We start from the raw sequence: 24,771 nt of genomic DNA, 5'->3' as shown, positions 1-24,771 counted from the left end.
GTAGTCAATTCTCAAGATTTAATTATTTAGCTTAATCTAGACAGAATAATAAATAGGAGTGCTAAGAATTAAATAAAAATTCAATTATTAAAAAGAAATAAGAAATAAAATAGCTGAAAGATAAATTTAATTAAAATGACACAACCATATCATCATAATACTCATACGTTTCATAACTTCATCATTTCATGTTCTTAAACGTTGTGATAAACATCATGCAACTAAAACTGATGCAAGAACTCATCCATGCTTAACATACTTCAAAACATTTTATGATAAAATAGTTTTCATGGGAAAAATCACATAAACATGCAATACATAGCATAATCGATCCATGTGAATTGTTCCGTCCGTCCCGAACATTCAAATTCGAAAAATTTTCCAACGGAACATCTTAAAATCACTTAAAAGGGCTTAAAAATTCGAAAACATGAATTTTGGACTGAACACAAGAAAATTTAATTTTTGAGGCAGCGCCCTCTGCGCTTGAGTGGCATAAAAGTTCCGCTCGATCGCATTCCCTTGAACACGCTTGTGCTCGAGCGGGAGAAATATCCCGCTTGAGTGCACGGCTCGCTGCCTGGAAATCAAGGCAGCGACGCACAGTAGCCCAATGCAATTTTCTCTAACTTTTTTGCTACTTAACGACTCTCTTTCGCCCAAAAATATTTAACAATTGAAAGGAAATCATTAATGGACGCAAAACCTTAAAAACTTGAAAAGAATTTTCTCAAAAACAACCAACATCAATAGTTTGATTCAAAACTTTCAAGAAGACCATAAACACACCAAAATTCCGCAACTATGCTTCAAAAATCCATAAAACCTCAATATATTTACACCAAAGACATCAGGAACACCTCACGCTTCACGTTTAAACATCATACTCATGAGTTATTTGTAAAATATGCATCAATCAACGCATACACATAGAGTTCATATTAAAAATATTTATATTCCTTGAATGAGTTTCAAAACATTTAAAAACTTGTCTGACTTTGGATGCTTGGAATTTAAACAAGACGGAAGAACGATCTAGCCTTGAGAAGAATTGGAGAACCCTTGATTTTCTTGCTGCAGTGATTAACGTGTGAAAGAGGGGAAAAGGGGAGTAAGCGGCATTCCAAAAAAAGAAAAGAAAATTGTTGGAAACCTTGAACTCTACTTAATTTGTGACTAATGGTCTCAATAATTGGCCCATTAGTTGCAAATAAAACTTCTAAAATTTTAATTCTCCCACTTCAAAATTTCACTGCATATACTCTACTTGAAAAATAAAACATTTTCCTTAACTCACTTCGAAGGCTAGCCTCATCCCTTCAGTCTAGAATTAAATTCCAAATCTGAAAACTTTGAAATAACATTGCAACACATAAAATTTTAGGCATAAAATAAATCACATAATTTAAACATAACAATTAAATTTTCATAACTAATATGCATAAATCATATAAATCAATTAATTTATCCTGATCAAGATAGTGGAATTTTTGGACTTTACAACCCTACCCTCCTTAAATATAATTTCGTCTTAGAAATTCGAATTAACAAATAGCTCAGGACAGTGTGCTCGAATATCCTGCTCGGTTTCCCACGTAGCTTCCTAAACCTATTGGTTTTGCAATAGAAATTTCATCATCAATATCTCTCTGTTCCTCAACTTACAAACTTGTATGTCCAAGATTTGAACAGTTATCTCCTTATAGGACAAGTGTAGTGTTCATTCCACTGGCTCGTGGCAAATAACATGGGAAGGATTCGCAACATACTTCCTCAGCATGGAGATATGGAAGACATTTTGTACACCTTTCAAGTTTGGATGTAAAGCTACTCGATAAGCTCGGGTTCCAACTTTATCCAGGATCTCGAAAGGTCTTATATATTTTGGACTCAATTTACCTCTCTTCCCAAACCTCATAATACCCTTCCATGGTTACACCTTTAAGAACACATGGTCACCTATCTCAAACTCCAAGTCCCTACGCCGTTTGTCGGCATAGCTTTTCTGTCGACTTTAAGCTGTTAACATTTTGTCCCTAATATTGGCCACCAAATCCACTGTCTGAGCCACTATTTCTGGCCCCAACACAGCTCTCTCTCCAAATTCATCCCAATGCAAGGGAGTCTTACATCTCCTCCCATACAACACCTCATAAGGAGTCACGCCAATAGTTTCTTGATAGCTATTGTTGTAAGTGAACTCCACTAAAGGAAATTTCCACTCTCAATTACCTCCAAAGTCAATCATCCAAGCCCTCAACATATCTTCGAGTATCTGGATCACTCGTTCTGACTGACCATCTGTCTGAGGGTGGAATGCGATACTGAGAGCTAACTTCGTACCCAAACCTTGGTGTAAGCTTCCCCAAAAATTCAAGGTGAATTTAGGATCTATGTCAGACATTATTCTTGCTGGAACTCCATGCAATCTGACTATTTCTCGAATGTACAACTCTGTATATTGATTCATCGAGAATTTATTCCTAACCGATAGGAAGTGAGCTAACTTCGTTAATCTATCAACTATCACCCAAATTGAGTTCATCCTTTGTGTTGTAACTAGCAATCCTACCACGAAATCCATACTGACATCTTCCCACTTCCGTGTGGGAAACGGTAACGGTTTCAGAAGTCCTACTGGCCTCTGATGCTCAACTTTCACCTGCCGACATTTCAGGCATTCATTCACAAATCGCACGATATCTTACTTCATACCTGGCCACCAATATGATAATTGTAGGTCCTTAAAAATTTTCGTACTCCCTGGATGAATGGAATGCGGAATAGTATGTGCTTTAGTCATCACCTCTACTCTCAGTGAGTCCACTTCTGACACCCATATTCTATCTTTGTGGTAAAAATCTCATCCTTGACTGTATACAATGTACCACCCTTAGCCTCATCTTTATGCTTCCATGCCACCAGCTGCTCATCAGAAGATTGGACTTCTCGAATTCTATCAATGAAACTTGGTACAACTGATAAAGCCGATAAAGAGCATACTTAAATTGGTTCTAATACCTCCAATTTTAGACACTCAAAAACTTCAATCAACTCCTGTTGAACTGTCAACTAGTTCAAATTCGCGGACTTGCGACTCAAAGCATCTTCTACTACATTAGCCTTGCTAGGATGATAGCTAATGTCGTAATCTTAATCCTTCACCAATTCCAACCATCGCCTCTGTCTCATATTCAATTCCTTCTGAGTGAAGTAATACTTTAGTCTCTTATGGTCTAGCACTTCTCTCCATAGAGGTAATGTCTCCATAGCTTCAAAGCAAATACAACTGCCGCCAACTTAAGATTGTGAGTCAGATAGTTTCTCTTATGAATTTTTAAATGTCGAGATCTATAAGCTATCACCTTGTCGTCCTGCATCAAAAAATCCCCTAATCCACTCTTGGAAGCATCGGTATAAACCACGAAACGACCGGTGCCTTCTAGAATTGCTAGCACCGGTGCTATTATCAATCTTTCCTTCAACTCTACAAAGCTTTTCTCACACTGATCTGACCACTCGAACTTCAAACCTTTCCGGGTCAAAGGAATCAGTGGTAGAGCTATCTTGGATAACTATTTAATGAACCTACGGTAGTAACCTGCCAAACCCAAGAAACTCTGCATTTCTGTAGCATTCTTTGGAGCAACCCAATTTCGAACTGCTTCTACCTTAGATGGATCAACTTCATTCCTCTTTCTGAAACTATATGACCCAAAAATGCAATTTGTTCATGCCAGAATTCACACTTACTGAACTTTGCAAAAAGCCGCTTCTCCTTCAGAATCTTCAAAACGGTAGTCAAGTGCTGACAATGCTCATCCATATTACGGAAGTAGATCAGTATGTCATCTATGAAGTCTATGAAGAACTGATCCAAAATGGTTGAAACACCATGTTAATCAAATTCATGAACACTGTTGGTGCATTGGTCAACCCAAATGGAATTACCAAGAACTCGTAGTGGTTGTATCGAGTTCTAAAAGCCATTTTCTGCACGTCCTCATCCTTCACCTTCAACTGGTGGTAACCTGATCGCAGATCGATCTTAGAGAACACCATTGCTCCCTGCAATTGATCAAACAAATCATCTATCCTTGGCAATGGATATCTGTTCTTCACTGTATCTTGGTTCAGCTCTCTGTAGTCAATACACAACCTCATTGACCCATCCTTCTTCTTAACAAATAACACCGGTGCACCCCAAGACAACACACTCGGTCTGATAAACCCCTTATCCAGTATCTCTTGCAACTGCACTTTCAACTCTTTCATCTTCATCGGTGCTAACCTGTACGGTGCCTTAGAAGCTGGCTTGGTTCCAGGTACTAGCTCTATTCCGAATTCAACTTCTTTGGCAGGAGGTAATCCTGCAACATCATCAGGGAAGACCTCTGAAAAATCCCTCACTGCAACGACTTCTTCCAGCTTCGGCCGAGGTAACTCTCTTTCGCAAATGATACTTGCTAGGAAACCCGTACACCCTTTGTTCATCAACTTCCAGGCATTACTTGCTGAAATTACAAGCAACAAACTCGTCTTTGGTGTGGCATAGAACACGAACGGATTTCCATTCTGAATTTTTAAAGAGACGGTTCTCTTCTTGTAGTCAATAGTGGTCTCATGCTAAGACAACCAGTCCATCCTAAAAATCAAATCAAAGTCCGCCATATCCAGAACAATGAAATCTGCCCGAAAATCACGGTCCTGCATCTGGATTATAAAATTCTTCACCACTCGGTTACTCTTCAATTCCTCCCCTGAGGGAAAAGATACAATAAACCCCAAAGCTGACTCTTTCGGTACAATTCCCAATTTAATCACAAATTTTACAGATATGAATGAATGCGTAGCTCCAGTATCTATCAAAACAAGGGCAAGAAAACTGGAAATACAAATCATAACTGTGATGATGGTAGAGTCTGGATCCACCTGATCATGATTCATCGCAAACACTCTCCCCTTGACTTGCTCCTTAGACTGAGGGCAGTCCTTTTGATGGTGTCCCTGCTTCTTGCATAGAAAGCAAACATTAGTCCCCCACATGCACTGAACTGTATGCATCTTCCTGATGTGATGATATTTTCCTATATTTATGTGTGTTAATTGGTGTGATTAGAAGAGTTTGCATTGATTAAATTCATTTTATAGTTACTAATGAATGTTTTTAGTTTGATTTAGGGAAGGAAATGAGGAAGGAAGAAGGATGAAAGCTTGGATGTTGTTTGCACATGTTGTTTGCACAACAAGTAGGAAGAATCATGCGTGTTTGCACAACAAGTAGTGCAGATAAGGATTGACAAGCGCATTTGCACATGTTTTTTGCACAACATGATGCGCTCTTGAGGATTATGTGATGCGCGTTTGCGCAAGGCTGTGTGCGGATGATTTTTTTGCGAAAAAGAGTTTGGCCGCTCGATCTGCATACTTCAACCGATCGAGCGGTGCCAAGAAATAAGAAAACAGTAGGATTGGAAAAAGACTCTCACTCGATCTACAAACTTCAACCGATCGAGCATTGCCGAGAAAAAGAGAAATAGAAGGTTGCTTAAAATATTCTTGCTCGATCGGTCAAGTTCTACCGATCGAGCGAGATGGGCTGTTCGGGAAAAAAATCTTTAATTTAGGAATTTTTATTTTTAAGGACTCTAGCATTAATTAAAATATATGTCTCAAATTTTAGAGTCTTGGGAATATTCTGAATCAAACTTAGATGGCTCGAAGGCAGAGAACTCTCTTGGCGGCTAGGTTTCTTCTCTCTTTTCTTAGATTTAATTTTATTTCATGAAATTTTCTCTAGAATTCATGAATATTTGTGGCTAAGTTTTAGTACTTGTTTGATAAAGATAAACCCTTGATTTTGTTTATTCATGAGATTCGAAGTTTTCATTGTTTATTTTATTTGTGTTCTTGTTTTTATTTTTATTTTCTATCCTTTCCACCAGTTCTTCTTGGGTTTGTTAATGCTTACAGGATAATCTTCTGAAGAAGAATTCCCCTACGATTCAGAGATAGAGAGAACATTTCATAGAAGAAGGAAGGAGGCTCGTAGGAAACAAGAAGAGGATGAGATACGGACTGAAATTCTTGAGGAAGAAATGGCTGACAACGCAAATTTGAGCTTGAGACAACTAGGCACTCCTGATCTGAATCAACAGCCCCTATGCATTACTTTCCCTACCTTAGAAACTAATGCTACTTTTAAATTAAAATTTGGACTAATACATTTGTTGCCTACTTTTCATGGTCTTGCAGGTGAAGATCCCCACAAGCACTTAATGGAATTCCATGTGGTGTGCACAAGCATGAAACCTCATGGAGTAACATTGGAGCAAATCCAGCTGAGAGCCTTTCCTTTTTCTTTAAAGAATGCTGTTGGATTGGCTATACTACCTACATCCTGGATCCATTACCACCTGGACAGAGATGAAGAGGATCTTCTTAGAGAAGTACTTTCCAGCTTCAAGAGCAGCAAATATCATAAAAGAGATCAATGGGATAAAGCAATTTGCAGGGGAATCACTTCATGAGTATTGGGAGCGGTTCAAGATGCTTTGTGCTAGCTGTCCGCAGCACCAGATTAGTGAAAATTTATTAATCCAATACTGCTATAAGTTTTATTATCTCATGACATGAATATGCTAGATGCGGCCAGTGAAGGAGTTTTTGTGGACAAAACTCCAGTTCAAGCAAGGAATTTAATCGAGAATATGGCTGTCAATTCTCAGCAATTTGGCACCAACAGGAGTGATCCAGTACCCAAACGGGGCAACGAGGTAAATGTTTCTTCCCTTGAACAACAATTGATTGAACTGACAAATTTTGTGCGTCAAATGGCTGTAGGGAGTGGACAAACTGTAAGAGAATGTGGAATTTGCATTGCGATGGGACACGCAACTGATATTTGTCCCACTCTTCAAGAGGAATCGGTCGAACAGGTTAATGCTACTGGCGGATTTCCTGGACCACCACAGCGGAAGTACGATCCATATTCCAACACATACAATCCTGGTTGGAAGGATCATACAAATCTGAGATACGGAAAGCCTCAGGCAAATCAACCTGGACCTCAGGCACCACCGCACAATCAAGCTTATAGGCCACCGTATCCTCCACCACAGAAGCGTCCTCAGATCCCAGCGCCAGGTGAGTTTCTCGAAAATATTGTTAAGGATCTTGCTACTAATACTGTAACATTTCAACAAGAAACAAGAGCAAGCATCCAGAACTTGAACACCCAGATGGGACAGCTCGCCACCGCAATCAATAAGTTGGAAGCACAACATTTCAACGCTTTGTCATCCCAAACAATTTTGAACCCAAGAGAGAATGCAAGTGCCATTACTTTGAGGAATGGGAAGGAGTTGAAGGTCAAGGAGAAAGAAGTTGATGCTTCGCCCAAGGAGAAGCTACAAGAATAACCGAAGGCGAATGATGGAGAAGCATCCAAGGAAGAAGCGCCAAGAGGTAAGTTTCCTCCTCTTTCTAAGTATAAACCCATACCCCCTTTTCCCTTAGCATTGAAAGAGTCTGGGAAGGATGATGGAATTAAGGGTTTGTATGAAACTTTTCGTAGATGTGAGGTAAATATCCCTTTATTAGATGCTATCAAACAAGTACCTCGTTATGCTAAATTTTTAAAAGAGTTGTGTACTGTGAAGAGAAAACAAAAACTGAAGGGATGTCAGAGAGTTGAATTGGGGAACAGGTTTCTGCCATAATTCAAAGAAATGTACCTACAAAATTCAAGGATCGAGGCATGTTTTCTATTCCTTGTAAGATAGGAGATATTCAGCTTGATAAAGCCATGCTAGACTTAGGAGCGTCGATTAATGTCATGCCATATTCTGTTTATGCCTCTTTAAAACTAGGGCCCTTGAATGAGACTACAGTTGTTGTTCAGATGGCTGATAAATCTACTATTTTTCCTAGAGGAGTGTTAGAGGATGTTCTTGTGCAAGTTGGTAAATTGGTTTTTCCTACTGATTTTTATGTGCTTGACATGAAAAACAGTGATTTGAATAGTCCAATTTTGCTAGGAAGACCATTTATGAAAACTTTGAAGGCTATCATTGATGTTAACAATGGCACTCTCACTATGGAGTTTGATGGGGAGATTGCTAAGTTTCATATTTTTGGCACCCTGAAAATTCCTGGCTGTGAAAGTGTTGTTAATAATATTGATATCAATGATCACTTGTCACAAGAACACACGAAGGATGTGAATGAGGATAAGTTGAAGGAAGTTATTGCACAACCTGCTAAAAATTCTTTTGCTGATATCTAATTGATGATATCTAATTGAAGACGTGCATGCTTTTGAAAATAGATGATTTTCTAACCCTGAAACACTTTGATCTCCAATAAAAATTAGACTTTGATATGGTTCTTGAATATTTTAAGCACGCATGTTTAACCGGTAAAGTGTAGGGATGTATTAGATACTGTGGATGTCTGTTGGACCATTGCACGACAATAGGTGTTTGTGAAACTTGATGGTTCTTGATTTTTGATGATTTATTTGATATAACATATACAATATTGGGCGCACCTTTTAAAATATTTTATGAAACGTTTATAAAAATGCAATTAACTCCATCCGGGTTGCGAGCAAGAAGATTGAAATCCTAATCGTCTTGTTTGTGGCTAAGTATGCGGATTAAATGGGGTTAAACTTTTGAAAAAAATTTTAAAATAAAAATTCCATCCGGGCTTGGAATGTGAATGAAATCCAATTCACTATTTCATAGCTAAGTTTTCGGATTCCATGGGATTGTAGTTCCATCCGGGCTATAGACGAGGGGATTGAAATTCGAATCCTATCTAGTTATAGCTAAGTCTGCGGGTAATTATTGGGGCTTTATAAATTTCAGATGCAAAATCTGACGGTGCATAATTATATCTCAATAGAGTTGTGTTGTGTTGAAGGATTGTTGAGATGAGGGTTCTTGATTGTGAAGCATTACACTGAATTGTTATAGGTCGGCAAACAATCTTGAGACTTTGTCTTTTGACGTTGCATGTAACTGGGGTAACATGTCACACACACGTTCAGGGCTATATCTCGAGTTGAAATGTCTGGATATTGAACTTGTTCCGTTGTTAGCATTTTAATGCCTTTTTTGATAATGCATTGAGTTTATTCCTGAGGCATAAATGTGAAGATCATGGTTATTTTTGTTATGGATTATGAGTTCGAACTTATTCTTGGTTTTGTGTTGCTCAAGGGCGAGCAAGAATTAAGTATGGGGGAGTTTGATGTGATGATATTTTCCTATATTTATGTGTGTTAATTGGTGTGATTGGAATAGTTTGCATTGATTAAATTCATTGTATAGTTACTAATGAATGTTTTTGGTTTGATTTAGGGAAGAAAATGAGCAAGGAATAAGGATGAAGGATTGGATGTTGTTTTCACGTGTTGTTTGCACAACAAGTAGGAAGAATCATGCGCGTTTGCACAACAAGTAGTGCAGATAAGGATTGACAAGCACATTTGCACATGTTGTTTGCACAACATGATGCGCTCTAGAGGATTATGTGATGCGCATTTGCGCAAGGCTGTTTGCGGATGATTTTTTGCGAAAAATAGTTTGTCCGCTCGATCTGCATACTTCAACCGATCGAGCGGTGCCAAGAAATATGAAAACAGTAGAATTGGAAAAAGACTCTCGCTCGATCTGCAGAATTCAACCGATCGAGCAGTGCCGAGAAAAAAAGAAACATAAGGTTGCTTAAAATATTCTCGCTCGATCGGTAGAACGGTCAAGTTCTACCGATCGAGCGAGACGGGCTGTTTGGGAAAAAAATCTGTAATTCAGCAATTTTTATTTTTTAGGACTCTAGCCTTAATTAAAATATATATCTCGAATTTTAGAGTCTTGGGAATATTCTGAATCGGACTTAGACGGCTAGAAGGCAGAGAACTCTCTTGGCGGCTAGGTTTCTTCTCTCTTTTCTTAGATTTAATTTTATTTCATGAAATTTTTCAAGAATTCATGAATATTTGTGGCTGAGTTTTAGTACTTGGTTGAGGAAGATAAACCCTTGATTTTGTTTATTCATGAGATTCGAAGTTTTCATTGTTTAATTCCAAATTGCGTATCAAAAGTTGTTTTGGATTGATTGTCATGCTTGTATGTGAGATTTTAGGATTGATCATCTTAGGATTTTGCTATACAATCTATTGCTAAATTAAAATTCAAATCCGTAATTGTTTGAATCATCTGATTTTTGAAGAAACTATGATTAATATTTTCCGCTGGTGAATTTGTTAAATCGTAGGAACAACAATTGACTAGATTAAATACAATCGCTGGTATTTGTGTTGTCTAGATTCATCAGTTTTACTCATTTGAATGTTGCCGTTGATTTAAATCTAATCGCTGGTATTGGGTTAATTTATGGGGGTAAGAGTTAACTTAGAACGTTGGTGTCTAGTTAACTAAAATTAAGGTGAAACAAGAATTAAATTTTCAATGATGAATATTCAATGTGAATTAATTATTTTTAGAGAATCGATAATCGAATGAATAATTTCAAGGGTGCAGCCGACCGATACCAAGTCTCGTTAGTTTATTGATCTTTCTTATTTTAATTTTTGCATAGTAGTTTATAAAATCCAAAAATCCCCTTTTATTATTTTCAGTATTTTAAGAACGCTATTTAAATTTCACTTTCCTTGTGGGAACGATCTCTACTCACACTACTGCATATTTTTTTATCTGATTTGAGTTGGGTAATTTGGGTGTGATACGACTTAGAATTACCACTTCCCATACCTCTGAAAGGCTAGTGAATTTGCCGATTTTGGAGCAGTGATTGCCAACTACTGTGGCCCCTGAGGTCGAGGCTGAATCTTATTTGGCCTTTGTTGTTGCTTATGTGGCCTCCGCTGAGCAAGAGCCTGATACAGCCTCTTCTGACTAGGCCCTTGCTGATCACGACCTTGGTAACTTGTTCTCTTGGCCTGTGATTCTTTGATAATATCGTTTTTGTCCTTCTCCGACATCATAGCTGATAGTGTTGTTTTGTTTGCATATTTTAGTGTCATTTTGTTAGTGTTTTGCATGTGTTCTTGTGTCTTTGTTCATGTTTTATTTTAGTTTTGTTTTATGCCATGCGTTTAGCTACATAACATATTCCCGGTTCAATGTGTAGGAAATGCCATACTTTGATTAAAAAGTCGGATTTTTTCCAGTGCGCTTGATCGCATCAACTCGTAGGCTCGAGCGCGGCCAAAGAAAATTTAAGACAGAAGGTTGCCCAGATTAGCGGCGCTCGATCCTGGCAGTTCGTGCGATCGAGCGCGAGAGCTTTTACGGGAAGAATTTTTAATTTTAGAAACTCTTTTATTTTGGACTCTAGGCTTTTATTAGGTTTTTAATTCCGTTTTAGGGAGAGGAATTATCAGATTTTGAAGCTCTCTTTGGCGGCTAGGTTTTGTATTCCAATTCTATCTCTAGATTTCTTCTTTTCTTTTAATTTTTCTCTAGTTTTTCATGAATCGTTGTGGCTAAGTTTTAGTACTTGGTTGAGGAAGACAAACCCTTGATTTTATTCAAATTGTGAGATTCTGTTTTATTTTGTTTAATTCCAAATTGTGTATCAAGAGTTGTTTTGGATTGATTGACATGCTTGTATGTGAGATTTTAGAATTGATCACCTTAGAATTTTACTATACAATCTAATGCTACATTAGAATTCAAATCCATAATTATTTGAATCATCTGATTTTTGAAGCAACTATGATTAATATTTTATGCTGTTGAATTTGTTAAATCTTAGAAACAACAATTGACTAGGCTAAATACAATCGCTGGTATTTGTGTTGTCTAGATTCATTAGTTTTACTCATTTGAATGTTGCCGTGGATTTAAATCTAATCGCTGGTATTGGGTTAATTTATGGGTTAAGGGTTAACATAGAACGCTGGTGTCTAGTTAACTAAAATTAAGGTGAAACAGGAATTAAATTTTCAATGATGAATATTCAATGTAAATTAATTATTTTTAGGGAATCGATGATCGAATGAATAATTTCAAGGGTGTAGTCGACCGATACCAAGTCTCGTTAGTTTATTGATCATTCTTATTTTAATTCTTGCATACTAGTTAGTAAAATATCAAAAACCCCTTTATTTTATTTTAGAACACTTTTAAATTTCACTTTCCTCGTGGGAACAATCCCTACTCACACTACTTCATATTTTGTTATCTGATTTGAGTTGGGTAATTTGGGCGTGACACGACTTAGCGCTACCAATAGCCTCATCAACGGTTGCACGGTAAGTGGCTGCCCCACTTAATCTGACACCATGGCGGATGGAGGCGTTCAGGACCTCCATGAAATGCTTCAGCTCCTCTGCAGGATTTCCAGAGATCATGGGCACAAAGTACCGCTCTCTTTCGAACTTTTTCACGTACTCGGCAATGGACGTGCTCCCTTGGTGGAGATCCAGAAATTCCCTAGCGATTGTGGTTCTTGTGCTCACAATGAAGTACTTCCCATAGAATACATCTCTAAATCCATTCCAAGTCAAAGTGGTCATGTTCACAGTAGAACGGGCTCCTTGCCACCTAACCCTGGTGTCATCCCGAAACATGAAGATAGCGCACATCACACAATACGCACCGCTGGCTGCATGAACTAAAATATGGTCTCCAACGACTGCACCCACTCCTCGGCCGCTATGGGATCGGCCCTTCCTTTGAACTCTGGTGGCCCTAGGTCCTTAAACTGCTTAAAGATCGGATTGGTAATTCTAGGGTGATTGTTATTTCTGCCGCCCGCCTGTGCCTAAATTAACTTTTGAATTTGTGCCCCCTGGGCTCTGCTCTTATCCTGTATTATGTTGGCCAATCCTGCCAGAAACTGGTTATTTTCGTTGTTCAGGTCATTGCTCTCATTAGTCTGTCGTCCGCGGGTTGTCATAATTCCTGATTTCCAACATTGCCCACATACTCAATCATGTTTGAATCATAATAAAACATACTTTCAGCATACATAACTCATAAATCTTACATACTATCATGCATCTTAATCAAACAATAACATAAAAATTACAGACATGAAGACGAAGCAATCGGGTTGTGGCGAGTATGCATGCGTGCGATAATTCTCAGAGCGAACTGCTCTGATACCAAGCTGTAACGTCCCAAACTCTAATGGAATGTAACCGAACATATATACTTAAAATCATTGCGGAAAAATTTGCGGATAATGAAAATATTCTTCATAAAATAAAAGTATTTAAAAGTGCATCAATGAAAAAATGAAATAAAAATCTTCAATTTTGCCAAACATGGCCATCTGAAAGAATTACTAAAACTTGTTTCTCCTTTCAAACAAAAATATTGTTTACTCCAAGCATTCATTTATAAAACATTCGTACTCATTCATTCCCCGCCGGCCCGACTCCATGCTCCACTTCATGCCTGTTTCCAAAATCATCAATTAAATCATCTAAACATCGTCATTACCTACACCGTTCAAGTATAGCGAGTCTAAAGACTCAGCAAGAAAATGCATTTAAAACTTTTCATAAAAAGCTTGACTCTCAAAATAATGGCATAACATGAACACGTGATAAAACTTGACATCTTAGGTGATGAAATACATGCATTTGTGGCAACCGTCGTTTGAGCACATATTTTGGGAAGGCACTTCCGGAGCTCATCCCGAAAATCCAAAACCTTTTGAGCACGTATTTTGGGAAGGCACTTCCGGAGCTCATCCCGAAAATCCAAAACCCTGCATTCTTGAGCACATATTTTGGGAAGGCACTTCCGGAGCTCATCCCGTAAAATCCAAAACCCTGCATATTCCGTCTTTTTTTGCCACCACAAATTCACATACATAAAATAATTTCATGCATATATCATATCATCATACTTCTCATACGTTTCATAGCTTCATCATTTCATGCTCTTAAACGTTGTCATAAACATCATGCAACTAAAACTGATGCAAGAACTCATCCATGCTTAACATACTTCAAAACATTTTATGATAAAATAGCTTTCATGGAGAAAATCATATAAACATGCAATACATAGCATAATCGATCCACGTGAGTCGTTCCTTCCGTCCCGAACATTCGAATTCGAAACTTTTTCCGATGGAACATCTTAAAATCACTTAAAAGAGCTGAAAAAGTCAAAAACTTGAATTTTGGACTGAACACACGAAAATTTAATTTTTGAGGCAGCACCCTCTGTGCTCGAGCGGCAGAAAAGTGCCACTCGAGTGCGTTCCCTTAAACACGCTTACGCTCGAGCAAGAGAAATATCCTGCTCGATCGCACGGCTCACTGCCTGTAAATCCAGGTAGCGACGCGCAGTTGCCCAACGCGATTTTCTCTGACTTTTCGGCTCCTTAACGACTCTCTTTTGCCCAAAAATATTTAACAATTGAAAGGAAATCATACAAGGACGTGTGCTTCAAAACTTGGAAAGAATTTGCCCAAAAATGACCAACATCAATGATTTGATTCAAAACTTTGAAGAACATCATAAAAACCTCACGCTTCACGTTTAAACATCATACTCAAGAGTTCTTTGTAAAACATGCACTTGGAATTTAACCAGGACGGAAGAACGATCTAGCCTCGAGAAGAATTGGAGATCCCTTGATCTTGCTTGGTGCAGTGATTAACGTATGAAAGAGGGGAAAAGAGGGAGTAAGCGGCGTTCCAAAGAAATAAAAGAAAAGTGTTGGAAACTTTGAACGCTACTTAATTTGTGACTAATGGGCTCAATAATCGGCCCATTAGTTGCGAATAAAACTTTTAAAATTTTAATTCTCCCACTACAAAATTTCATTGCATATACTATCCTTGAAAAATAAAACATTTTCCTTAACTCGCTTCGAAGGCTAGCCTCGTCCCTTCAGTCCAGAATTAAATTCCAAAACTAAAAACTTTAAAATAACATTGCAACACATAAAATTTCAGGCATAAAATAAATCACATAATTTAAACATAACAATTAAATTTTCATAACTGATATGCATAAATCATATAAATCAATTAATTTATCGTGATCAAGCTAGTGGACTTTTTGGAAATTATATATACCTTGTTGAACTTGAATATTAATGAAGGTAAACAATATAATCAATCTTATGGACAAGATCAAAGAAACTTTAAACTTCATATTCTCTTCATAACACTTTTGATCCATCTCAAAATTATTCTTTTAGCATTTAGCTGGAAACTTTGTTTTACGAGAATAACAAATGAGAAATGTGTCATAAAAATCTCATTGCTCATAATACTTGATCATAAGATTCAAATTATTTCCAACATACTTTTAATATGATCTTCAAGAGATTCATTTTAGTGCATGTGTCGCACAACCATTAAATTTCAATACACGATCATTTGACATTATATTTACAATATATGTTTTAGATATCCTCAAAAATGACACTTGAATTTTCATGGTTTAATAGTTTATTTGGAGGCAAATAAATCAATTAAGACAACATACTATTATAAAATTCGCGCTTCGTGGGCCCACATTATTTCTTCATTCTAGATAATATATAGATTTCTGTCAATTTGAGCTTATAATGATCAAAGTTGATGAGCCATAAACAAGAATTTATAAAATCTTATATATCTTTCATTAAAAAGTTTTCATATTTATCGATCCAGGAATTTTTGGAGTCTTCATTAAATCTTTGTGCATCATCAATAGTTTGTCATCTTTTTATATATTTGAATGCTCAATCCAATCAATTATACTAAACTCTCAAAGTATTTATATCAATGATACTTTTAGAGCTCTTTAGATCTTCTAGAATTTTTAATATACTATTTAAATCAAATCAATATTCACTCGATTTAAAATTCATATATGTCGGGTCTATCATTATTTTATTATATCAAGTGCATCATCTTTTTCATCGTCAATCAAACAATCTTCTAGATCTTTCACATATTCATATTAACATACGATGAAATTAAAATATAATTTGGGTAGACATCAACGACCTCCATAAAATTTATATCGTTCTTGGTACCAATAAAATCTTTTAATGTACTTCAATTACAACCCATATAAATAGTGATATGAGATAAAGATATACATTTAGTACCATACTTGATTAAGATATATATCCCAAAATTTTGTATTACTCGATATTTTAATTAAATATCTCACTTGATCATATGAAATAATATATTATTCTTTATAGATAATCAACAACAGTGTAACAACTGTGTTCAATGGCAGTCACATTCAACCTAGAGAATGAATCACATCAATTAGACAACTTTCATAACTTTCTTTCTTTATTTTTCTTTGAATCAACGAAACACTATAACTAAGATATCTAATTATTATTTTCGAAGAATTGAAATTGAGAAATGAACATATCTTTCCAAATTCTTAATGTATCAAATATATCTTTTACCGTCAACAATGCTATTAATTTATCACTGATGTCATTTCACATTGATTTTTTCTCTACATTTGCAAAAAATATAATACAATAACACGTAATAAAATATTTTATCATTCATTTAAAATGTAATATCACTTTAAAAAAAATTCAATTTTAATCAAAAAAAATTTGAAACAAGCTAAAATTTATATCCACAATCAAAATTGAGAAATTTAAAATCTATGGTCAAAATTTAGGAAATAAATATTTAACAACTCAATATATGCTTAAACTATAAATAAAAATTCTCAAATAAGAAAAATTATCAATGAAATTGCATAATAAATTAATGTCATATCTCATGCAATATATTGACTCATGGAATAAATTGAAAAATTTTTATATATTATTTTATGTAATCAAAATAATTTATGTGAATCAAAAACACATTTTAGAGTTTTCCAAAATTTAGTTTAAAAAAATAAAAACTTAATTTACCCAAATAAATTATTTACGCAAATAATTAAATAAAATGACTTAAGTTAGTCATAATCAACTTATTGACATTATTGTGTGAAGGTTACCGTCAATCGATCATCGCCGTTGCCCAATATAGACAATGGTTTTATTTCGTTAGGTTTAACTTTTATGTTCTTTTATGGATTGATAGCATTGCGGTCTCAATGCGGCATATTCATAAATTTTTAATCAATAGCACTGCATTTCAACATTGAACATGCATCAAGTCACTTTTCAGAAAAATAGTGACAAATAATGTAGTATGTTTCTTCTAAAGCATTAAAAGATATATGTTTTGATCGATATCTAAGTCAGTATCTTTTTATATATATCTCATATCTTTAATAACATTCTTTTAAGGATATTGACAATTTTATATCACATATCGATATTTTTTAAAAAATTGTAATAAATTTCTGAATTCATAAGATTGTCAAAAATTCATTCGACCAAAAAAGAATTAAATAAATATTTTCAAGAATATTTCCAAATACTTTATCTTATATTAATATTCTTCATGAATCATGAATATCAACAAATCTTTGATATTTTGATCAACATTTTTTTATAGATATCGATACACTTTGATACTAGATCTATACGTTCAAGAATATTTATAGATCTTTGATATCGTATCAGATCTCAATAATGAATATCTTCAATTTCTCAATATACAAAATTATATATCATATATTTTATCATAAAAACTCTTCAGATTCTTAATATATTAGATAATAATCATGAATCTCTTTAGATTCTCAATATATTTGATCTTATATCATATGTTAATCATGAATCTCTCTCAATATTCAATCATATTGTGATACTTTCGAGCCATCAACATCATAAAATCATGATTTTCATGGATACCAATTGATAATTGTGTTACTTCTAGAGCACTAATGAATATCTCATAAAATTGAATATTGACAAACGTACACGTTGTGCTATGCCAATAGCATAAAAAACAAGAATTATTTCATGATCAATTTTTTACAACATCGTGCTGATAACATGTTTTATATCATAAGAAAAAAAAATATATAGAGAAGAGAGATAATTCATATGAGTCAATATTCAAGTGCAATTTTCATGAACTAGTCGATCACCCTAGAAAAAAAAAACCAAATTAATGGATGAAAATCAAACGCTAAAATTGCAAATAGGTGTCACATATATTTATTATATTTATTTGTTAGGCAAGTCGACCTTGATGTATGTATATAGTGAAAAATAGTATTTTTAACATAAAAAATAATATGTTTTCATTGATCGGATCGAATAAAAGATCTGTCATATAAAATAATTTGTTAGACAATATCACAAAAGTTTTTATTTTAAAAATAAATGTACATAGTTCGATATATTCTTGTAAAGAAAAAACTCAAAGTTCTTCCTAAAATCATTCTTCTAACACGGTAAATTAGATCCTACCTGTACAGTACTACACCAAAGAACATCAAAAGGTAAAAATTTATCAATACATGTGTGATACACTATTAATTTTTCAATGAACCTCACATATATTGATAAATTTTTACCTTTAGATACCCTGGACTCTATGGCTTTGTTTTTCCCATATTATCAAATGGGCTAGAAATTTTGGGCCCTGGATTTGGATAATTTATGGGCCACTCTACATTTTGGTTTCCACTTTAACGACGAGGCAGTTAAATGGATATATTTATCGGTATGGTTAAAAAAAAAGAACTAATTTATTTATGCTATTATTTTGTTTGTAATATATCATATATGTATATTACGTCGGAACAATATTGTATATAGATTTCATTTAAAACTATCAATAAAATTTGATGATTTAAAACAATAAACAATAACAACCCAAAAATAAAAACAACATTTGCTTTATAAATTTATAATATTTATTATTTTGATACTCGTGTATCATTTCTCATTCTAATGCACTGATGCCACTACTATATTCCCTTAAATTCCGCTTATTGAGCCCTTCAAAAACACAATAGTAAGATTCAAATTTCTAAAAAAAAGCCACTCATTATCACACCACTCAAAACCAACCAATTGGCTTAACTTCACCTGATCTAAAACTATGATGCATGCACCATTCTTTCTTTCTCTGCTAAAATATTATATGAAAGCAGTGCAAATCATGTTGACCAGCAATGGCTGCATTGTGTTCATGATGTTGGTTATGGGCTCGTTTTCTCGCCAGGTATCAGCATTTGGTCTCAACTTCACTCAGCTCCCCGACCCCGACCCCGAAGCCGTTGCTCGCGATGTCCACAGGCAAGAAACCTATCTATGACTTTCTAATTATGCTCTTCAAATTTTTCGGGTTAATAATATAGCAGATGTGCAGTTGCTGTGTTCTTACTTTTACGTAATTTGTCAGTGTTGGCCATATAAGTCGCCCACGCGTGCTTCCATTTTAACAAAGGAAATTTTAGGTTCTTTTAAATGATAAATTAGAAATGTATTTTTGAATCTAATTATTACATCTATTTTATTTTTAAATTTTCAATTACGTACCTTAGAAAAGAATAGAAATGTCATCCTAGTGTAACTTAAATTTTATCCTTAAATGTACATATGGCATCACTCTTTAACATATCTGTTGTTTGAATGGAAAATCTATGACACTTATTTTATAAACTGTTTGAACGTCAGATCTTTTAATATAGAAGACATGTATACATATATTAACCATTTTATATATACATACTAACAGCGGAAAAATGTGATATATAATATATACGATGAATGCTATACATATGATTACACTTAGCTTTGAAATTAGTGTATATATGCGGAATGTTTTTGTAATTCAAAAAATAACATGAAATCATGTGTGTGGCCTTCAATATTTAGCACAAGTCTTAAAAGTATGCATGGATCTCTCAGTTATTTAATCGGCGCAAATTCAATATTTTTTCACTGGTATATATTATATATATAATATAAAACATAAAAAAAAATGAGATCCAAAGTAACTTTTGGTTTAATTAGTAGACAATTTGAACGGCTGTTGACTTAAATACTGAATGGGGCCCTCCATCAACTTTTCCTTCTCGATTCCCTGCAATGGAATCCTATGTGTATCTCCTTTCATACGGGCAAAGCCAAATAACAAATAAAGTTGGCCACTTTATTGCAAATTTGTCTTGCAAACCACTGCTTCCTTTCATACGTAAACCTTCACTCATGTTTTGCAGATTAGTTTCTTCGAAAAAATAATAAATAATCATCATCAAGGATTTGTTGGGTACCAGCATACCTTTTCAATAACTTTGCATTAGTTCAAACAATGAACTTGAACAAGCTTTTTGACAGAAAAAAAAAAAAAAACAACTATATAAAGGAACCAAATCTTGCTCTAATTCTATAGCTATCGGATATGAGAAAAGGTAGTGCAAATAACTAAAAAAAACCAATGCAGGAAATTAATTATATTCAATAGACATATTCTTAACATTTAGGTAATTTTAGCTAGTGATAACAATTAAAAGATCGATGATGACCATAACATCAACACTGGCTAATGCAAAGCATTAAAGAAAAGAAGATGAAACGCTATCAATAATATATTGAATGAAACTACAAAGTTGACTTGCAAATTAATAATATTTCACACATTTAGCTCTACTCATGTTTTAACTAACGGCATTTTTTAAAAAAATAAAAATAAAAAATCATGCATTTTGATGTATTTCCCATGCAGAAAAGTGAGTGTCTCACTTTCAAGAAGGCAAATGCTATCCTTCTCCACCAACGGTCAATCGTCCACTTGTTTAACCGGTAATCCCACAGACGACTGCTGGCGGTGTGACCTCAACTGGCAACTGAACCGGCAGAAATTGGCTGATTGTGCCATTGGATTCGGCCAATACGCCCTCGGGGGCAAGGGCGGGCGTTACTACGTTGTCACGGATTCATCAGACGACGACCCTGTAAATCCGAAACCAGGCACAATTCGACACGCTGTGATCCAAACTGAGCCGTTGTGGATCGTATTTTCAGCCAACATGCTCATCCATCTGTCCCAAGAATTGATCTTCAACTCATATAAGACTCTAGATGGCCGAGGGGCAAACGTTGAAATAACCGGTGGCGGATGCATCACTTTACAATACATAAGTAATGTAATAATCCACAACATTCATGTTCATGACTGTCACCAAGCAGGGGAGACGAATATAAGGTCGAGCCCCACCCATTATGGGTGGCGGACCAAATCGGACGGTGATGGAATCTCCATATTTGGATCGAGGGACATTTGGATCGATCATTGTACGTTGTCGAATTGTAAGGATGGGTTGATAGATGCTGTCATGGGGTCGACGGGGATCACTATATCTAACAACATTTTTTCTCATCATAATGAGGTGATGCTACTCGGCCATAGCGACGACTACTTGCCTGATTCGGGAATGCAGGTGACCATCGCCTTTAACCATTTTGGCGAGAAACTTGTACAGAGAATGCCAAGGTGTAGAAGAGGGTACATACATGTGGTGAACAATGACTTCACTAGGTGGGAGATGTATGCCATTGGAGGTAGTGGGAATCCTACCATCAATAGCCAAGGAAATCGCTATATCGCCTCATCTGATAGCAATGTGAAGGAGGTATATATTCTCATTATATATACTCATCTATATACAAGTGATCATTTGCATGGATTTGTAGGACTACAACATGCACATGATCATACAAGATCCTTTTGTTGAATTTTTCGTTTTTATTGTAACATTATACATAAACAGTACTAAATATCTAGCAGAGTTACGCTCGCATGCAGTACATGATATTCTACATATTGTTGAAGTACTAATCGTTTTTATAGGTGACGAAACGTGTGGATACGGTGGAGGAGGAATGGAGGGACTGGAATTGGAGGAGTGAGGGGGACATAATGGTGAATGGAGCATTCTTTGTGGCATCTGGACAGGGTGTGGAGGTGAAATATGAGAAAGCTTATAGTATTGAGCCGAGATCTGCTGCAGATATTGACTTGCTTACACTCAATGCTGGTGTACTTAGCAGCAGGTTTCTTTTTCCTTTCTTCTTTCTGCTTTTATATTTGTCACCTTATACGATCAGACTTCGCTCAAATGAAAAAAAAGTCCGAATTTCACGTTGGACTAACCGAATCTAATAGATGTATGCATCACAATTAAGATCCATATACAATGTTATTTATCTTTATTTTGCTTACTAGGGGCAACAATCGGGGTAAATGGACGTCTGAATCCAATGGTTCTGCTTCCGGAGCGGATTGGGATACAAATGCAGGCGTTTTCGAGGATTATGATGGTTATTCAGGGAGCAAAAAGCTGAAATCTTACAAGTACTCAATCCTCGTAAATTTTATAATACTTTTGTTTGTACATGGCACTGCAGCTTATTTGTTTTTGTGGCAAGTATAGCTAGGGAGAAGGCAAACTGCATGTGTTTTCCCTTACTTATTTACCAGTCACTTTACAATTGCAATGTAGTGGAATGCGTCAAATTGATAAAGATCAAGATGCTGTTTCACAGAGAATATATATCTTGGAAAGTTGAAAAAACAGGACAAAACAACACTCGAGAATATTTTTTTTCTCAAATCTCAACCGAGCTCTTTGTATGTCTATAATAATAGGAAAGAAAACATCAGATGGTATTTCCAAAAATAAAAAATCTATAATAAAAATATTTATCAGAATTACAATTGTTACCAACTTTCCATGTTCTAGAAAATTGGATATCTCGAACTCCCAAACAAGTATTCTAACTCATCATAGTAACCAATGATTATGTCGATGCCGGCTTATATGCTAGATATACGGCTTTAATATTTTTGTATGCGAGATGTTTAAAATGAGCTTTTAAATCACATTCAGATCACGCTGTCCGAATGGAGTAACATTGACAAATCCGTAATTGAGTTTACACAAACATCTACACTAAATTTCTCAAGTACATGCTTATATAACCAAAAGACTTATAAGTCCACGATTCACAAATAATAAACTTTGTTCATGATTTACACTTTTATAATTTGTCGAATAAACTATTGATTTAGGCACAAAGATTCCTCCACCGCAGAAAAAACAGGCAGAATCAACCATATATATATATGCCAGGACAAAATGCACTCTATTGTCCAACTTTGTACCTTTCGGACATTGATTAATTTTTACATTTTAAAAACTTTACATCACATTTCAACGGAGGAAAAAAAAACATTTATCCACTAAGATACACGCACAATGTCTATTAAAATAAGTTTCGTATTAATTTAATCTTGACTGCAGAAATTAAGGATTAAAAATAACATATAATTAAAATATGCCAAAAAATATATATAGTAAAACGGGCAATCATTTTCACTGCCAAAAAAAAAACATATATAATCGATAATTTAAATTAAGTAAATAGGTTTTTATTTCTTACTGCTACACTATTTAGATGAAATAGAGCATGGATTTCAATGATGGTTTTATTGCTTAATTACAATAAAATAATATATAAAATTTCACACACGAATTGTTTACATATAAGTAATACAAAATATAATGTATGTCAAATAACATCGTTCTTGGATAAACTTAAAATATAACCTAATTAACATGAAACACTATATAAATATACAAGATGTTGATTTGATGTTTATAATATTACTTCTCTAAACAACTAAAATTTATTTGGAATCCATTCATCATCCAATTGAAATGATCAGAATTTTGAATTTATGCAATAAATCGTCTTATCATATTATAGTTTCCAGTCATTTTCCAATCATTGACATGATATTGAATGAGTTAATTAGCACTATCTCACGTCCGGTCAATATATACTCTAACAAATAAACGATAAAATTAATGTACAAAACGAATCGGCTTATTATATTAAGACTAAATTTCGATAAATTAGATAAGCAAAACCTTCCATGTAACACACAGCATACCAACTCATCGAACCAGTTTATAGGTAGCTACCTACCATTTCCCTATAAAGTAAGCAATAAATTACATATGAATTCCAATAAAACTTTACTGCAGCAATATTTACTTTTTTTTTAATCATGAATAATTATTGTCGCAAATTTGTAGCTTTTTCACCCAATTAATTTGAGAAAACAAAGACTAATTCATGATTTGTTAATTTGTTTACATGCATTTAAATCCAAAGATCAGTGGTATATATAGAAACAGAGAATTCAAATAATTAAAATTATGCATGCAACAGAATACAATGCAATATAAGAATCTGCATGATCATCTGGACAGCCGGCTGCGCAAATTAAATAAAAATGTATACATGTTTCAAATCGAATAAAAAGAGTGCCATTAATGGAGATGCGCTAATTCCCAAATAAACACTTCCAAACACACAAATAACTATCAAGACACTTCTCCATAATCATAAGACACTTCCAAAACACTTCACATGCCCCTTTTTAAGTAAAAAATTGATTATCTCTATCCTATGTCAGAGAACTTAATCAGCATTAGAATCCATTTATCTCTACGAATGAGATGAGTAATTAATAAATTTGATAAAATAGAGATGAGTAATATTGAATAAAAATGGATAATATATTATATGGTATGTATTTTGAACTTGCATGATTACTAAGTTAATTGCTATTTTATAATTTCTTAAACGTCTTTGCAAAATTTAAATCAACCATGAATCCATGATTGTAAAAAAATATATTGATAAAATTTCATTCATATCATATTTTATTATATTGCTTATCATGTAGGTATAGAGATATGTCTTAATGCAATCCACCTATAATCTTATCACGAGTTAATTGAAGAAATTAAGATGAAAAAATAAGGGGAATCTATAAAGAAATCCTCATCTCCAAGTTTCAATTTAGGATCAGTCCCT

At 34.7% G+C, this 24,771-nt stretch overlaps 3 protein-coding genes across 3 annotated transcripts; 2 read left to right on the top strand and 1 right to left on the bottom strand.

Moving 5' to 3' along the window:
* Positions 1-2,014: 2,014 nt before the first annotated feature.
* LOC140889089 (uncharacterized) lies at positions 2,015-5,064 on the bottom strand. Its single transcript, XM_073296794.1, has 7 exons — positions 4,735-5,064; positions 4,195-4,626; positions 3,750-3,871; positions 3,602-3,705; positions 3,366-3,532; positions 2,299-2,662; positions 2,015-2,205 (listed from the first exon to the last, which is right to left on the bottom strand). Exons 1-7 carry the CDS (start codon positions 5,062-5,064, stop codon positions 2,015-2,017), a joined length of 1,710 nt encoding a protein of 569 aa, XP_073152895.1.
* A 2,370-nt stretch (positions 5,065-7,434) lies between these two features.
* LOC140889087 (uncharacterized) lies at positions 7,435-8,287 on the top strand. Its single transcript, XM_073296793.1, has 2 exons — positions 7,435-7,467; positions 7,709-8,287. The coding sequence occupies exons 1-2, from the start codon at positions 7,435-7,437 to the stop codon at positions 8,285-8,287; spliced, it is 612 nt and encodes a 203-aa protein (XP_073152894.1).
* Positions 8,288-19,039: 10,752 nt separating this feature from the next.
* Positions 19,040-24,414, top strand: LOC140889086 (probable pectate lyase 12). Its single transcript, XM_073296792.1, has 5 exons — positions 19,040-19,176; positions 20,609-21,515; positions 21,734-21,936; positions 22,109-22,274; positions 24,370-24,414. Exons 1-5 carry the CDS (start codon positions 19,040-19,042, stop codon positions 24,412-24,414), a joined length of 1,458 nt encoding a protein of 485 aa, XP_073152893.1.
* The last annotated feature ends 357 nt before the right edge of the window (positions 24,415-24,771 follow it).

The sequence above is a fragment of the Henckelia pumila genome, chromosome 3, assembly GCF_033568475.1.
Source record: "Henckelia pumila isolate YLH828 chromosome 3, ASM3356847v2, whole genome shotgun sequence".
Lineage (NCBI taxonomy): Eukaryota > Viridiplantae > Streptophyta > Magnoliopsida > Lamiales > Gesneriaceae > Henckelia > Henckelia pumila.
Note: the sequence above shows the minus strand (reverse complement) of the source record. Positions and strands in the feature narration are given on the sequence as shown.